Here is a 19,227-nt window from a genome sequence, read left to right as displayed (position 1 = left end):
TGTGACGGTTGCGTGTGATGTCATCATATACGAGGGCAGCAGCATTTCGGACACAGCGGCGGCGGCGTAAGTGATATCGTTGCGTGTTTCACATAAAGATAGGTAAGTGCGGTTCTAAGGGTTGAGATCATAGGAAGTATCAATGAGCGGAAAAAAGGTTTGCGTCGATGTACATAAACAACGTGTCGTAATAACAAAGAAAATCAATTGTATTTAATATTATTTACACACAACAATACATTACTATTGTATACTTAATACTAAAAATAGTATATAAATAATATTATTAAAATTATCGCTACAGTAATAATATAATATACATCATATATATCCAAATAGTATTATTACTTAATATAAGTATGCATTACAATTTAATCTAACCCGTCTATACGTATTATAAATAATACGAGTAAAATAATAGTTAATTAATTTAACTAAAATTTTTGTACATAATATATACATCGGTAAAGTAATTTTATGTTTTAATCAACATAAAAAAAATGTTCTTAATTACAATCAGTCTACATCTAACAGTTAAACGATAAAACCTCAATAAAATATATAATATAAATTTACAGTGTAAGAGGTCACACCAGCCCTCCTGATAAAATATTATTTAAACATTTGTACCATCCTCTTATTAGTATAATGCGGGTTGTCTTCAACAACGCAGTGGATTATAATAATAAGTAAATAAATTAATAAATATAAATAAATAAATAAATAATAAACATCAATGGATATTGCAATTTGCCCGGCGCATTGTCAGTCTAGCCCGACAACGAAAAAAACATAGTTTGTTTATAATAGACTTAAAATATTATAATAAAAATAATAATAGATAATAGTAATATAATAATAAAAATATAAAACTAATAATTCACCGGTAGGTGGTACTGCCACTGAACGTAGTAGCATTTATAGTACTTCAACTCGGGAGTTCTAAGCGTGCGCGTCCGCCGTTCTCCATGAAATTTTGCCTAATAAATATTACACACCATTGAAATATACTCGTGGTATAATAGAACTTAGCATTTTAAAAAATATAGACATATTTAAGGCATCATCCCCGACGATAAACGAAGCATTGGTTTTATTGTTTTCCAATAATAAAAGACTCGGCGTACACGAAAACAGTTTTCGTATAATAGTGACATAATGTGATATTCGTGAGCAACCTTACGTTTAATACTAGTCACGGAACGAAAGAAGTATTTTAGCCCGAAAAATCAATCCGACCGAATAATAACGGAATTATTATTATTTTGCACTGAGATCGATTCGACAACAACGTCTCAAGACACGCGGACACGTACGTACATACACGCGCATTGCTTTGTACGGTAAACAGGCTAGTCACGTCTTATGAAACGTTACGATATTATATTATATAGGAATGTGCTAATAACAGTGTTATTATTTTTGTCGGAACAAAATGATAAAAAAAGAAAAAATATTAAAATCTCACGTTAAAAAAAAATACACGAATTTCAGGAATCATCCGCCGTTGTCTCTTGTCTATCGCCAAACGTCGGGGGAAAAAATAAAATGATGGTGACGTGGTATAAAATACAGTGAGAGATGCCTTTTATTGATCGGAAGGTCAAGAAAAAGTATAGCGGAAGACGTAGAAGAAAAAATGAAAATGAAAATAAAATATAAACGGTTTAAAAAATTACTTGTAAAGCGCGTTGGCCTTGACCGAAAGTCCCGCGGCGACCTTCTCGATGTTTTTGGTCAGGTTTTCCATTTTCCTGATTGTGTGCAGTGGTATGGCGGCCGGCATCGGGTGCGGTGGTATCCGGGATGGTGCTGGCGCCGGTGGGTTTGGTCTTTTGTTGTTGTTGGCGGCTGCGGCATTGGCTGCGGCGGCCGCAAACTGCGCCAAGTGCTGTTGGTGATGCCGGAACAACAGCACCGATGGGTTTGGAATGTGTCGGACGGCCTGGTTAGGGGGCCCGTGTTTAGGTTTCGTGTCGGAAGCGCGAGATGACACTGATGATTTTACCGGTTTGTTCTGAGAGGCGGCGGCGGCGGACGCTTTGGCGAACGAACCGGAAGTCGGCGGTACGGGAATCCGGAGAGGTACGTTTCCGTTGAGACGTTTTGGAGAACACGATCCATTTCCGCTGTGGTTGTTATTGTTGTTATTGTGGTGGTGGTTGTTGTACCGTTTTTTCGCGTCTTGTTGCTGCTGATGCTGCTGTTGTTGTTCCTTACCAGTCGGCGACGGTGATGAATTAGACATCATATTTCTAATGTGTACCGCGGTGTCCGAAAGCGTCATCAAGTTCCGCATGCTTGGAGGCTCGTATTGGCCTCCATTACCGTTTGTATGCGATGATGATCCCTTGTTGTTATTGTTGTTATTATTGTTTTTGTTGACTGTGGTATACTGTTGACCTCCGTCTTTCCTAGATGATTTTCCGGACAAATCTAACGCCGAGTCGTTGTGGGATCCGTTTTCCAACGAAATCGTCACGCTTGTCTTAATGTCTTCGACTTTTGTACCGTTACTGTTATTGTTATTGTTGTTGTTGTTGTTATTGTTGCTGGTAGGACTGCGACTTTGAGGTATGATGGTTATCGACGGTTTAGCAGATTTTATAGGAATAACCGCGGGCACTGGCTTCTTGGTCTTCGGCCTAGATGGTGCGGGTTGTTCTTCATGGTGCTGTTCTTTAGGCTTGGGGCTGGATTTGGGTACTTCAACGGTTATTGGAGGCGTAGTAGGAGGGCCATTGACACGAACAATTTCCAACGATGGTCGTTTGTTTTCATAGTCATGATTACCTGTTAACATGAGCGTCTTGTCCTTTTCCATTTTTAACTTTTCTTCAGCTGTAATAATGCTGACCGTGATTGATGACGGAGGCATTATGATCATTTTGTGCGATGATTCGGAGTTAGATTGCTGTTCTACGGCCGGTTGTTTTTGTTTAGTTCGTACAGCTCGTACTTGTTGCAGTGGTTCCTTAGCCACAGTCTCACACCTGGGTGATTCGACTACGGCCTGTGAAGAAGATCGAGACATTTGAGATTTACGAACATCCCCGACATGCTGCTTTTCATCTGGCAATTTAATTTCTTCCCGAGATTTTTTGGGTAAAGCAACACTGTCGCAAGATTGTTCTGATAATACAGAGTCGTCTTCTTTGTAAGACGATCTGCCAGGAGATGACACAATCGAAGATGCTGACGAAGCGCTACCGTTGTAGTGTTTGGAATGCCTGTGATGTTTATCTTCTTTGTGTCGATACCCTGGCAATGTATTCAGTTTTACCTTCAATTTCATTATATCTCTATCAGGTGAGTGTACGATGGTAGCCGATGGAGGAGGTGATTGTGACAGTCTTCGTTTGTGGTGATGATGGTGTTTTGCCTTCTTACTCTTTCTCTTGTTCCGTCCTTCTGATTTCCAGTGCTTTTCCTTCACCACTTTTTCACATTTTTCTTCTTCGGGGGCTTCTTCAATAGCTTCATCGATGACAAACATTTGACTAGTCGTTTCGTCATTATTTACTTCATCTTCAGAAATATTAGACGATATCCTTAAACGGCCTATGTCATCATCGTCGTCTTCCTCGATGATCTCTTCGATATCTTGTTCATACTTGGAATAATCTTCATCAGATTCTTGGAAATCTTTATCCTCGTTTTGGTTATTATTTGTTGTACTTTGTAGGAGACTGTCAAACAGGCTCTTCTTTGGTTCTGGTTCTTCATCAGAGATCACGCGATCTCGCTTTCTCTTTCGGTATATCTTTTCTGATTCCAGTCTCTCAAATAAAGGCTTTGAATCCAAGCTTGTGTTTGAAGCATCGTCGCTTTCAGAAATACTTTTGGATGACAAAAATGGTAAAGAAGAAGAGGCTACACTATGAGAATCTTCTTCCATATCAACATCCTCAACCAACTCTACTTCTTCTGTAATTGGAACAGCAATAGTAGATTTTTCTAGGATTTGGAAACATAATTCCATCGGTGAGGTCTGGAAATAATTAATGAGACTTTGGAATCTTAATATTCAAAAACTAAACCGACATAAGTCGGAAAACTAGATAATATTATGAATAAATACAAATTGTAAATGTTTTATTACCTGTTTCCATTCAAAGCAGTAGGCAATGTCTATTAAGGATAAATCATCGGATAAATTTTCCGAAGCATGAAAAATTTCCACCTGTAACGCAAATTAATCATGTTTCAATAATACATCTTTTATTAATAAGTTAACTTATTAATTTGTTTATAAACACAAGACTTGATTTACATGAATTTGTCTACAAAAGCAATATAAACATAGTCTAATTAAACTAAAACTATAAAAATATATATTTTCAAATAAATTTGGGTAATAAATTAGGAAAATTAATTATTTGTTGTTAGCTCAAATGATTCCATACACGTTATTATTTTGTTGAGTTATTTTTATAACGAGATATTTATTATAATTATTTCACGGAAAATTCAAAATTGTTGATACTATATAATTTAACTTAATTAAACACATTATAATGTTCATATTTATAATTAAAAATACTAAGGGAGTAGAGGGAGTAGTGTATAATGTAGACCAATTACTCTTAATTTACATCTTAATAATCCTTACATAATAAAAACATTCTTAATATTTATAAATCTATTACCTGGTGTTGGTCTGTTAAATTATATTTCAGTATTAAAAACTTCTTAAGGTGTTCCACAGTAACCGCAGCAGGACATTTGAGGAATTTTTTATGAGCATCCTGCCAAATAAAAACAAATTGTATTCAACTCATTAGACAAAAGTAAAAAAAACCAATATACAACAGAATATAAATCACGACCCCCAATAATGGCACTACATTACAACCCAATTTATTCACCTTTAAATCTTGGGTCACTGGATTACTGGTCTCGTTCTGTTCAACATCTACGGTTTGGGAACTGTAAAAAAAATAAATAAGATAAAAATGAAAATGGATTTGTTTTTAGTTTGAAAACAAGACGTGTCGAGGGTCGAAACCTGTAATTTTGATGTTACAAACGACCAGCCATTTATTCCTTGGGGGTTTAGGACGATTACTATATACTTCAAAAACCCACAGGCTTATCAATAACAAGACTGGGGTTGAAGATTTCAGTTGACTGCCCGCGACCACTACATTTATTACATTTCCGGTTTTTTACGCACGAACGAACTTTTTATTTTCCTTATCAAAAATAACTTGTGTGTACCAACCGCGTTACTATTTTGTATTAACACCTATAGCAGATTAGTTTTAATTTAACCAAACAAGTAGTAAATAAACATGAAATTACAACGTTATTTATCGAGGCGTGACAATATGTATAAATTACTATGATGCTACTCACCATCCAACCGGTCTGATCAAAGAAAAGTAAAACAACATATAACATTCAATAATGACGTTATGTACCTACAAATATCATTCTTTGAATTTCTTATATTAATACACAAATATTTAGGTAACACAGTTCGGACTGAGCATAAATTGTAAATAATAATAAAACGTATAAGTATAATTGCATAGCTTAAAGGGATAAAATTGTAGTTAATAAAAACGTAAATACATGGGTACATAGATTTAGGTATTAATCTAAACTGCCCCTAGAATCAAAATAAACTAGACTACTGTTCTGGACCCGATAAATTACAAACGTTTATCGTTTATCATCACTATAACGGACGCACAACGTTCCACTCGGAATAAATACATATTTGTTTAATAACGTAAGCCCAATATGTTTCATCCAGAATATTATATATATATATATATTTTTATACATGCACAGTAACCCCTCAGCACATAAATTGCTGACATCGTCATCAGAGGGGCGATGGGTTCGATTTTTTAAAAACAGCTCCCAGAGGGTTGGAAGACTTTTAATCAAAACGCACATATCCGTATCAGTTTAATACCACTACAGGCACTGCTGTCCATTATACTTCTTTCACATTTTTAAATCAAAATCTAACACGAAAATGCTCTGATGGGATTAAAAGTTTAAATTAAGTGTCGATACACAAACTCATTCACACTAGATAAGATGAGTTTGATAAGAAATAAAAAAATAAAAAAGATATTTACCATAAATAAAGCGCATTTAGTAAATAGTTGACTACATTTTAGTTAGGTAGGTAGGTATTTACCTCACTTCCTTAGTAGGTAGTATTAAAAAAAAATATTTATACAATATTTGGTCAACTATTTACTGGATATCCAATAAGTTTTATGTTTTTAATCATACTATAACTATAAATATAAATATTATTTTTTATTCGCGGGAGTATATACGCATAGTCGTTTTTACGCTTTAAATTATTCGATTGACGGATTTAAAACAAAATCAACAATTTACAGACCATAATACAACGGTACGTTTGGTAATGGGCCAGTTATTGCGTATTTCAGCTTTTTAATCTGGCCAACCACCAAAACTTATCACGTTCTATTTGCACCTAAACGCGTGGACTAAGACAACCTTTAAAATTCCATCAAACCATATAAAATGTTCGTCCTAAATAATTTCCATACAGCGAGATGTCAACGATTATATAGTTTTGGGCTATCGGCGGCCACCGCACTAGACGCGACGACCTCAATACACCGAGTACGTGTCTCATTCGAGATTCCATGTAGACAGTAGCCGAAGCGTAACAAATAAAAACTTCAACGATTAACCGGGCAGTGACATTTAGCGAACAATACTTGCGCGTTGCGTATTATAGAAAACCCCAACTGCGAATTCGAAATATATTTTATGTTCAAGATTTCAAGTCTACACCTACGTATTTCCCGGGTCGGTAATTTATAGGTACTTATATATCGGAGTAAGGTTAACGTCCGCGCGCTCAGACTACAATCTGTAAATTGTTATTAATTATTATCTATTATGCATAATGTATGGTGATCGATAGTCAAATTTGCTCATAACATATGCACTATTATTTTAAAAGGTCATAATAACATTGTTGAATTATAACTGTCAATTCATAATCCCGAGGCACCGAAAATCGTCTTGACCTATATATCCGAAGAAAAAAAAACGTTTAAAAAAACAGCATCCGATCGAACGACAATCACAGCTGTATAATTGTGTGGGATGTTGTAGTTTTCCATTTCAATTTTCAATACGAACGCAAATTGAAATATCGACGCGCGGAAATTATGGACACCCTTGTTATTATTGCACGAACTGCAGGAAAAAAGCATAAACAACGTTATATACAAGTCACGCGCCACTTGACCCTCGACCAGCGCGAGAAAACCGTTTATTGTTGTAAATTATGTTTATTATAGATATTATGTACGTATATACGAGGTTTGTTGTGGGCACCGATTCACTCATGACACGCTCCGTTTGACAGTGCACGCGGTTTGCGTACGTTTTTTCCCCTCCTTTGTATTTCCTATACTTTGCGGTCACAGTACGGACGAGTATAAAGGACCCTTTACTAATATGTTTTTTTTTTATTTTTTTTTTTTCAATCATTTTTCGTCTTTTTTGTTATTGTTGTTTTTGTTTATGTTTATCAATATTCAGTTTCAGAAACGCTAACGTTGTCTTCAAAATACAAAAATCGTCACAAATTAATTATGCTTTGGTATTTTTTTTTGTTTTTTACTTTTAATCGGGCAGCATCCGTCGATCAAAAACCAAAATAATGAGAGCAATTAAAAAAAAATATATAATGTCTCCTGGTCCCGCGTTTTTTTTTATAGCAACAATCGATTCAATACGAAAATACTTTTTCAACATAATACGAATAATACAAATCAACTCGACTTTTAATAACTGTATGGAACAGAAGTTTAAAATAATAATCGAAATGTACAACAAAAGTATCAAATATAAGTTAGTAACTGTCTATAATTTATCCGTAGCTCACACAAGTTTAATAAAACTATGTTTAAATTAACTGATTGGGATTAGGCTATATACGAAGGGGTGAATCCTCTCGTGAGTCCAGTGCCCGTGATCAGCGTTAGATAACACCCTGCTCGAAACAAAAACCAGCCACACGTTACTGGCCGCAACCATAATTTATTCCATGATCAATATAGTGATGGGCCATGACTGCGTAGGTATTACGTGATAGAAGAATACCGTGATGAATATCAATATGGTATAATACATATTATCAATAAATATATAAATATATATTTATATGATGTAGGTATGTATGTTATTTGAATTTTAATTCTAATGGCGTAATTTTTCGAAGTTAATGCATTTTTTATTTAATAGCATTACAGCAATGTGAACGAAAGTATTTACTGAGCATTTTTATCGAAAATTCTTTTTTGACTACGAAACTTGAAGTTAAAATAATAACTATAATATCCTTAATTGTCAAATAAATAGGAAATTAAATATTAAGAAAGATCTAAGAAAATACAAGAAATATACCTATTTGATTTGATCGTACATACTTGTACTTTACCACTATATAGATATAGATTCAACACGCGTAGGTATATTCTCGATTTTCTTTACGTTATCGTAAAAACTAGATGGATTACGTTAAATTGTATTATTGTATGTCTATTGTCTTTATACAATAATTATTTGCCGATATACTATCGCATAATATTTTCATGATAAATCGTACAGAATTAAATAAACAATTAAAAAGTTCGTTAAAAATTAATGTGGACACTCAAAATATTGACAATTGACCGCACTTGATAAAAATAAAAACAACCATTATAATGATGTATCGTTATACATATAATTTCTAAATGTTCTCCTCAAAATGATGATTTCTGGATAAAAATGTATATATTACCTATATTCTAACCGGGGTGATAATTTTTATTTGATCCAAAGTAATTGATGAAAATGGTTGTTTTAAGTTAAGCTACCTATATTGCAAAATCGCGACCATTTGAGTTACGCAAGCGCCGCAATCTGTCTATACTAGAGTACACAAGATGTGCATAATTCCGCATAATGTAATAATATGTTTAATTATAACTGCACCACAAAAACCGCGTCGCGGTGAAAGTCCTCCCGCACTAACGACGGACGGACGTGGGCGGTAATCGTTATTTTTCACAGCAGTCATACGTATCTGTCGGAGCATATGTCTTGGACCACATTTTTTATTGTTTTTGACAGACGTCAAATGATCAGACCAACCCCAGTCATGCCTCTGGGTCATTTCTATACTTTATTCATACCCGATTATTGGCTTTGGACTAGTATCAGTGACTGGATCAATTGGATTTAATACACGCATGACATATTATTATATTACATTTTGTATACAAACCAATCAAAATGTTTTTTTTCTACACAATTATTAGAAACGAAAAATTACTACCAAAATAATGTTAAAGCGTATTGTTTCTAATCTCGGGCTGTTCGACGTGGTCGTCAATAATTTATTGAAAACTCAAATAAACATAACACGGTTAGAGGTTTAAAAAATCAATTTCTACGAAATTTTATATGGTATAAACATGATGGTATTATATGATCGCTGTGGTATAATAGTCGTATTTCTATCACATCGATTAGTTTTTGTTTTCAATAATATCTCCTAAAATAATAGATATTGTACGAAAAATATATTTACCTCGCCGTGTCTTCGACATGGTACTGCAATACGAGACTGATGAGATCGTCCGGTGATAGATACAATTCAGTGTTCGGCAAGGCCCTGCGGGCCATCTCTTTGGCATGTAGCCCGGGCACGATTTTGTACACGAGTCGTTCCAATATCTTGTCCCGTCTGCAAACGCCGAAGAGATTAATACGTCATAATATTATACAACGGTCAAAGTTAGATAATATTATAATAAAGTTTCATACCTGATGCTCAACAGCGGCCGAGTCTTGTGCAGTTGCACATCGCATATCGGACAAAACCGACTGGTCTCCAAGTACTTGACAATGCAGGACCGGCAAACTGTGTAAAAACAAATACACGTAAGTACATGAGTATGATTTTACTAATAATATTTTGAGGTAATAATAACGTTCATAACCGCGGTAACAACAATAATAACGAAAATCTGACGGTAATACAGAGCGTTATTTATAGTCATCGTTCGTATATTATATTATGTGTATAGCGAGCAACGTCTATTTATAATGTTTAATATGCGTCGTGTACGGAACACCCTCGTGCGTATATTATAATCATACTAAAAGGTACCGCTGGAAACCGGCTTGCAAGCCCTCCCGGCAATACCGTCGTCGTGTGCGATAAAGAAAACACAACACACCCACTCGCGTTAACACACGATAATATACTCGAGTAATTATCATCACCAATAATAATTAGTGCACATAACCCCGAGTATCGCATAACCCGACGTGATAATATAGTAAGGCAGTAAGCTTATCGGCAAAACGTCGTGAATTATATGTAAATAACCTACCCTTATATTGTGATTAGACTCGTCGTTTTCCCGCAACCCCTGGTCGTGGATCAAAATATAAGTCATCGCGGAATGTATGGATGCAAAATTAAATTCACGATTGACGGAGACCTGATTCGTGAAGATATTTTATATAGCCACGGTGATGTACTATGAATTATATACTATTCATCACGATATTTGAGTATACTGCGTAGAACACGCGCGCGGTTGTCGATGACGAGATCGTTCGAAACGAGAAATTTAACTTATATAACGTAATAATTAAAACAAGCTCAAACAACTGTTTGTCACCTGTCACGGTTATTGAATTACGATTTTATTACGGACTTGCAGCACTGCAGCAGAAAAGTTCAGATGATACGAGACACGATCCTGCGGGATTCCGAGTACGACGGCGACATCGATACGTCGAGAAGAGCAAATTACAATTGTACCACTGTATACATATACATAGGTACCCATAATGAAAAATGTTGTAAACTATCGTCACGCTCCGCAGTTCATGTGATCACATCGTATATAGCACGCGGCTATCGTTCCGTCACGAACATGGGAAATACATTAATAAATTATACAGGGTGTTTATGAGGGAAATATTTTGAAAATCATATATTTTTGCCTTATAACAATCTGCAATCCGGACACCTAAAACCTTATACAGTTATACCGACGCACATTCGGCTAGTTACGTAACCTTGTGTGCAAAAACACCTTCGCAAGTCATAACTGTAGGTGCTGTATGTCTCGTCCAACTTGTTTACTTCCCGCGCTAGGTTTTTTCAAACCCTCTCCCCCAAAAACTTGCAAACCTGTATTGGATTTTTTTTTTTTTTTTTGAGTAGTATATAATATTATTATAATGCTCGCAGCGATCAACGTCTGCACACACGATAACTAAATAAGATTAGATTCGCGGGTACTGCGCACATTACACAGCAGATAACCTATAGCAATACAGCACATAATTGTGGATTACTGCAGAAATAATTAGACATCGATAACACGATGATGACGTCGTTATCATATATTTTGTATAGTATGTCTGTGGTATGTTCCGGCGCAGCGTGTGTATAGAATAATATTATGTCGTTACATATAGGTATAACATCCCATACTACAGAATCATAACTGTCGGATTAATAAATTACGAGTGTGATATTTGTGACCGGGTACGCACTAGAAAACCATAATTAATTAATGAAGGATATAAAATGTAGTATAGAGCGATAAACGTATACTCTAAACAGAAACTATATACATATAATATATCAACACTATAGTTGAACGATCGGAAGATCGTTGGACCGTGGGCATATGACCTTGGCGGGGTACTATCAATTGAAAAAACGACAGATTCCGAAATATCTTCCTCTATTTTTTCCACCTGCAGTTACCTAACAACGCAACGCGCGATCATTAGCAACAGCCGCAAACATTATAGGCATATTACGCTTTGCAGCGCAACGTCCTCGGCGAGGTAGAATTAAATATTAATACAACAATTTTGTTGTACTTATTACTGCTCCTCGACTATTTTCATTTATACTTATCCCCTTCCCACGCGTTCGGCTACCCGTACGTTATGAACAAAATTTTGATCAGGTTACGTTGCAATTTCGAATTGAATACACAAAGTTAACCTTATTTGCATCGTTGTATGAAAACAAAAACCGACTTTACCAACTCATAATATAACTTTGTATATCGTTCCAAATAAACACGTAAGTACGAATATGGTGTTATCAAAAACCATACATTATATCGGTACGTTTGTGTTGAATACAATTACTCGGTACAGGTAGAATACAGGCACCAACAATGAAATTAATTTATGCACTGCATGAATTTGACCTTAGTCGTGAATATCGTCGTGGCATGTTTTTTGTTTTGTTTTTGAAACAGTTCAAGTATAGAAATCGCTAAAGTTGTGTGTATATTGTACAATACGAGTATTAAGAATGACGAGTGTACGGAGAGAGTCGTGTTTATGTATATATTGTATACAAATATATTTAAATTAGCACTGTAAAAACCGTTTAAAATGCATATACTATATACACGCAGTGTTAATTTGTCACAAACATAATATTAAAAGCCAATAAATTGTATTAAAAGAGTTAGAAAATGCAAGACGCGAGATATGAACTGCAGTCATTTATCGTATTCTTTTTGTAAAGCAATTGTTTTATTACAAAAACGAATTGTTATATAATAACAAATGATCGATACACTCCGTAATAAAAACTAAAAAATATAGATAATGTACACCCACTTGGTTTTTCTTATACACAGAAAGGGATCACTCGCAAAAAATATATTTTATGAATCGCGTAATAAAATAAAGCCAATCTCGACAAATGTCAGTGCATTTGCTTGCGTTTGACCCATTATTTTCACATACGTTTCTCACGTATACGTATAGTAATGTCGAGGACGCCGCCCTCGCTAATCGTCGGCAATTAGTGACTGAGCTATTCCAACACACACGTACGCCCGCACCACACACACAAACTAATATTTCATGAACACGCGCCTTCCGGGCATGCCAAGCTCTCCACGTGCATTAAATCTCATATATGTGTACGCATAAATTTGTTAACCCTTTTTGTCATAATCCGGTGCATTTTATTATTGTATAATGTATGTATAAATAAGTATAAAGATACGCACTTAGTAGTGGTGGGTATCTAAAATATAAAAGATCCGAGAATGATTTACAAGTTGTAAGCTCCATTTGGAGGACCATATAGTTAATATATATAGAGAAGAAAAAAAATACTTACATGAATGAAGGCACTCGACAATTGTTGTAGGGTCGATATAGTAGCCAGCGCATAGGACACATACCAAATGCGGGTTCAGGTTTTTCACCAGGGTCCGATGTGTTTCTTTCATGATGACTGTCACTCTCTGTAAGGGAAGATAAAAAAACTGAATAAATATTTTTGTTAAACAAATTTGACGCACGTTCGTGAGTTCGTGACTGTATAACTTCTATTATACGCCCAAACAAATCATTCATAAAACTTATATAATATTTTTGAGGATGACTTTTAAAATTAATCTAAGGCATAGGTAGATATATATGCTAAGGTTTATCAGTTATACGAAGGTTTCATCCCCGCGATCTATTGTAAGATAGTATAGACACTATATAGATCATAATAAGTATTCATTATAATGTCACAATAAGTACCTATACACGGAGAAACTGGTAGGTACCTTTATTGTATTATTAAGTTATAAGTTATAACACAATAATATACGATTCACGAGATAAGAATCAAATGTAAATTGTAAATATAAAAATGAAACAAAAGTAATGATGTAGTTTAAAACCCTTTATGATACAATAATACATAAATAAATTATTTTAATACGTATTAAATGTATTGTACCTAATGTATTCATAGGTATAACAACCAACTTAAAATTTTAAAACAAAACTGCTATAAGTATTTTTTAAATTATAGACGCGCTGTTTTCTGATTAATTATAATTTTAGTCTTTAGTGTGTATCTAAATGTGAATAATGATAAATATATAATCTGTATAGGTATATTCAAACCGTTTTCAAATGTTCATTATTTTAGCTGTAAAAGCGTCATGCATTAAACATGTCTTAGACTACGCAGAAATATGAATTGCTGAAAACGCTTTGATAAAAAAAAAAAAATCAGTCTGAATATAATGCGGAAGATTTTCCGGTCTCTTTGTACTCGGAGTGGTGGTAAGACACACAAAGACGTACACACGAAACCCCAGGGAAACGAAGTAACGGTTGGGGGCGAGGCGACAAACACGACGGGGGATCAATGATTCATTTCATTAAAACGTGTAAACGATGTTCTATATATAGTGAAAAACACAAGTAGCGGTGGTTGTAGAAACATATATAGTTTAACAAACCGTTAAGAAAATAAAATACATATTTTCTTTTATCATGTATCTTCTTTTTTCTTAAAAATGAACGCCAATAAAAAAAGATTATATACATATATATAGGTATTAGCATTTTCCCCTTAACTTTTTATTTTATACAATTAGACCCTATTATACTATAATGATCTTGAAAAACCGCAATCCGGAGTTTGAAATTTCCTCCTTTAATCTCCGGGTTTTTGCCCGGAAACCATTTTAATGCGATTGAACAAAAAAAAAAAATGAATAAATGAAACCAGTAAAATTACTTTTGACATGTCGTTTGGATCTTGAAGATTTTTATTACTTAAAAACGAAAACCCTTGTTCGTCATTGTATAAATATGATGGTTTTTAGGATAGGTACGCTAGCCTCTAATACATCTAACATATTGCAGCAATTACATATCTATTTATCAAAATTATTACAGATAAATAGAAAAACATAAACGATAAATTCAAACGTTATATACGTATTTAAGCGCGTTATTATTATTTTTTTTTAATAATATATTCATAAATAATAAGTTTGTATATTCTTAATTGAAAAATAAATATCGTTCAATTAGGTATATAAGTATATTACACATTCATAATCAATAATCATAAGAACTAAGAAGTGTAAAAATGTATAATATAGAATATATATAGATTATAGTTATTAGTTTAATACTTATTAAATGTGCATTGTTCATGCTATCGTATTTATTTGAAACGAAACATTATATAATAGTTAGTAAAGATATAAGAATATAATATGTATATAAAAAAAAAAATAAAAACACGTAGGTATAATAATCGACAAGTTTATAGATAGCTATTAAGTATAGGTGCTATAGGTAATTTAATTTCTTTAATAACATCAAAATAAAATCAATTGTAGAGTTACGTGGTATTTAGGTCCCATCTAGGTTTATACTACATTTTTTTGAGGGATAAAAACCATAGAAAGTATTAACTCTTCGTGTGATGCCCTCTCTTGTTCTCCTCCTTCACCTCTGCCACCACACTGCAGCGCAACAAAAACAAAACAAAATTGGATTAACGCCCCGCCGACGACGACGGCGCCGAGTGTATAGGGTCGCAGAGTAAAAGTATTATTATATAGCCTTTTATTTAATCGCATTACCGAAGGGGGTGGCAGCCCACCGAAAAGTCGGTTTTACCTAAAATCGCTAACGCCCCCGCCGCCTGCACATAAATCATCGTTAAACGCACACGCCGTTATTGTCAACATCACTACCACCGCGACACTGTGTGGTAGTGGCCTGCGGCGGGCGACGTCAAGTGACTCGAAAGATCGATAAGAGTTAACGCGTTATCTACGCACCATATATATTATATTCGCGGACTTCTTAACCAGTAATTAAGACGATAAAGCGAGCAGGACGAGTATTATTCGGGGTGCATGAGGATGTATGACTATACTAAAATCGTATTTATTATTTTTTGGAAAAAGTAGGTTTTAGTGTAACCAGATAGTCACTGGCCATAAGGTTTATACCGTGGAAAATACATATAAATAATATATATAAACAGTATATAGTGTGATCAATGTGTCTACTATAGTTACCATATATAATGGCCCTAGTGTGCGGTTGTGGTTACGGTTTATGATTTCTGTATGAAATTCTATATTATTATTATTTAATATATTATCAGTTGTGAGGATACCGTGACCTTAATTGAATGTAACCACTTTGGCAACTACATATAGTATAATATGTTCTTCGATCACACTATTAAAACATATACAATATACAATACGTCCCGCGTTCATTATATGTAAAAGGTCGGAAAATTATGGCTATAGGTACAAATTTTAATAATATATAAGTATGTCAACAGACGTGTAACTGTGTAAGTAGGTGCAATAAAAACGTTATTTATTACACACACCTATATTGGCTTCCACATTTGGGTACAGTACTAAACGTCTACAAAGTACCTACTATTATTATTATTATTGTATACGTTTTGTATTGATATTGTAACTGACGAGTAACTCCTGTTGCAGTTTCCCGCGACTGCAGCACAGTCCTTAACAAGAACACATTTTTTATATACACGGGGTAATAATAATATACGTTCACGTGTAATGTCGTGTATATACTTATAACCGTAACACATACCAATAATAATGTACGAAACCCACGGGAACGATATAATATATCGGTGGCGTGCGGTCTACGCATATAAAATACGAGTAATATGACGGTCGGAGGGAGAGAGTTGACGACGTCGATTTATGTACTCGGAGCGCCACGTGCGATTTATTATCGGTTGCCAACGCGCGCGCAATACACATATAGAGCCGAGTGTGATATACGCGTATATATTAAACAACAATATTAATATATACCTATCCTTCTTTTACCACTTCCACCGGATAGATAGATCTGGATTGCGTCATTAATGTATTCCAATCGTCGGCTTATTAATCGACGGCCGCCGCCCCCCACACCGTAGCCGTAGACGACTATATAATCGAGTCGCCGAGTAGCGCGTCTTGGTCCGTTAAACTTACAAATAGCACAGTAATTACACACGGTATACACACAACGAGCACGGTCGGGTTGACCGTCTACTATATTATAATATAACCTCAAACGGTTTTTGGCGGTTGAAAAAAAAAACCAAATACAAGTCGCAATCGTGTTATAATAATATGTGCTAGCCGTCTCCGGCACACCCGGCGCAAACTTTCAAAAAATTCCACGGCGATTTTAACATCAGGGTACCATGGGACCGGCGTCGTAAACGATTTGTATACGCGCGTGCGTTGACCGTCCGACATCAGCTGTGACAGAGTTCACGCGGCTGCGGAGGGACGGTATTTTGAATTACTTTTAAATAATAATACATAGTAGTAGTATTATTATCATCGTTCCGCAATCGGGATGATTGGGCTACTGCTGTGTTGTGGCGGCGGTGCATTGTATATAATAACACACATATAATAATAATGTAAACCGTGACCAACACCCATGACGGCGGTCGTTCCCATGGAACCACAACGTCAGTTTTTTTTTCACGTTATCCATTCTTCTTCTTTCTCGTTTGCCGGTCGCGTTTCTGTTCGTGAATTTTTCGTATCTGCACCCATCCGTCCCCCGTGGCTCGTACGACTTAACAAGAAATACACACGTATATAGTACTCGAACAAGTCCCCAAGCTCAACACACTCGTGTATAGGTGTATATTATACGGAAAATAATATGGAATTCGTTTGGAAAATCGTTTCGTATGCATCACGAGAATACGGATACAAACTCTTTCGCTAATTCCACCTGCAGCTGCATCGCGGGTCGCCGAATCAAGTCTCCAGCTTTTGAGCCGACAGCGCGAACGGCGCAATAGCAGTGTTACCAACCGGCGCGTCAAGTCTCCGTACATAGTTTCCCGCGCGCTGGAAAATTCGGCCGCCGTGTTATTGATCGTACGCGGCGCCCGCAGTACACTTGCGCATAGCACCCACTCGCGGAACGACTGGCACCGGGTGCGACGACTTCCTAGAGCAACAAGTGCGAGCGACCTTTTTTTTCCTCAGTGTATTTGTATTCGCCGGGCGGCGTAACGCGATCGATAACGACGACGACTCGGGCGGACGGTCTTTGGCCACACAAAGACGATATTATACTTGCCCGCCCGAACGAAAAGGGTTTCGTTTCCTCGCTATGTACGAAAAACGAGTGTGAAAAAAACACTACAACAATAGTCCCCCTACGCTCGTTCCGGAGGGTGTTTTTGACGTCGTCGAGGGAGAGGCGACGCACGACACTTAAATCGGTCGATCGGAATTCCGGTCGACTGATAAGACGAGCCGTGCACACACACACGCATTATAATAATAATATAGTACGGTCGTACCTACCGCATGACATTTAAGTACACAATAAAATACTAAAACAATACGACTATTAGGTGTACAGAACAAAACGAGACATAATATAATATTATTGTTTTTATTTAATATCGTCGTTAAAGAAAAGAAAAATATATTACCTGTTATCAATAGTGTACAATATTAAATATAATAATATTATCGCCAAAGCTAAAATATAATAACAACAATATTATTATATCGTAAGCAGGCGGGCAGGCAGGCAGGTACGCGATGTTATTATCACGCACGACGACGACGACGGTGGCGTTCAACGGCGTGACATTGCAACGTTGCCGGGCGGGCGGGCTGGACGTGCTGTAGACGAAGCGGCGGCGGCGGCGGCAACGTGGCGGGCGCGCGCACACTACACTTTCCACCACGCGAAAAGCTACGCGGCGCTCACACACGCACCGATACAGTACACTACACCGCTACGGAGGAACGACGGCGGCGGCGGAGACGTACGGACGCACACGCACGCGACAAACTACACTGGTACCGCACCGCACGCACACACTCCACTGCGACGTCAGATTATTATTCGGCACGCATGCGCACAAAACAACACTACGTACATACATACATATATATACGCACAATTATTACGAGAGGAGCGTACTGTGAAACTCGCGGCGGAGCGACGACGAAACGCACTACGTGCACGGACGGTTAGCAGCTCTCGACTCTCGAACGGCGACTGGCGACGCGCGCGACCGCTGCCGGCGGCGGCGACGACGACCACGACGACGACGACGACGGCGACGGCGACGACCGCGGCGGCGGCGGTGGTCGGGTCACCCCGCCCCCGCGCTCCGCCGCCGCCGCCGTCGGACGCGTAGAGTACATTATCGAACCCCTTTCCACCGGACGGACGAGCGGGCGGCGGCGGCGCGGACGCCACGCCTGTGCCCAATGGTAAAGCCGGCCGTGACGTCAGCTCGCGGTGGGGATACGGACGACGGGTGCGGTGCGTGCGTGTGCGACGTACCCCTCCGCCGCGGCGTTTGGTCGCCGCCGCCGC

The 19,227-nt window shown here is 36.8% G+C and overlaps 1 protein-coding gene across 1 annotated transcript; it reads right to left on the bottom strand.

Annotated features, from left to right (window-relative positions):
* Nucleotides 1-283: 283 nt before the first annotated feature.
* Nucleotides 284-18,899, bottom strand: LOC114132694 (polycomb group protein Psc-like). Its single transcript, XM_050202264.1, has 9 exons — nucleotides 18,326-18,899; nucleotides 13,184-13,310; nucleotides 9,826-9,922; nucleotides 9,590-9,745; nucleotides 4,869-4,929; nucleotides 4,650-4,748; nucleotides 4,103-4,183; nucleotides 1,680-3,991; nucleotides 284-980 (listed from the first exon to the last, which is right to left on the bottom strand). The coding sequence occupies exons 2-9, from the start codon at nucleotides 13,293-13,295 to the stop codon at nucleotides 929-931; spliced, it is 2,970 nt and encodes a 989-aa protein (XP_050058221.1). The 5' UTR covers nucleotides 13,296-13,310; nucleotides 18,326-18,899; the 3' UTR covers nucleotides 284-928.
* Between the last annotated feature and the right edge of the window lie 328 nt (nucleotides 18,900-19,227).

The sequence above is a fragment of the Aphis gossypii genome, chromosome 2 (assembly GCF_020184175.1).
Source record: "Aphis gossypii isolate Hap1 chromosome 2, ASM2018417v2, whole genome shotgun sequence".
Classification (NCBI taxonomy): Eukaryota; Metazoa; Arthropoda; class Insecta; order Hemiptera; family Aphididae; genus Aphis; species Aphis gossypii.
This window is presented reverse-complemented; position numbering and strand designations above follow the sequence as displayed.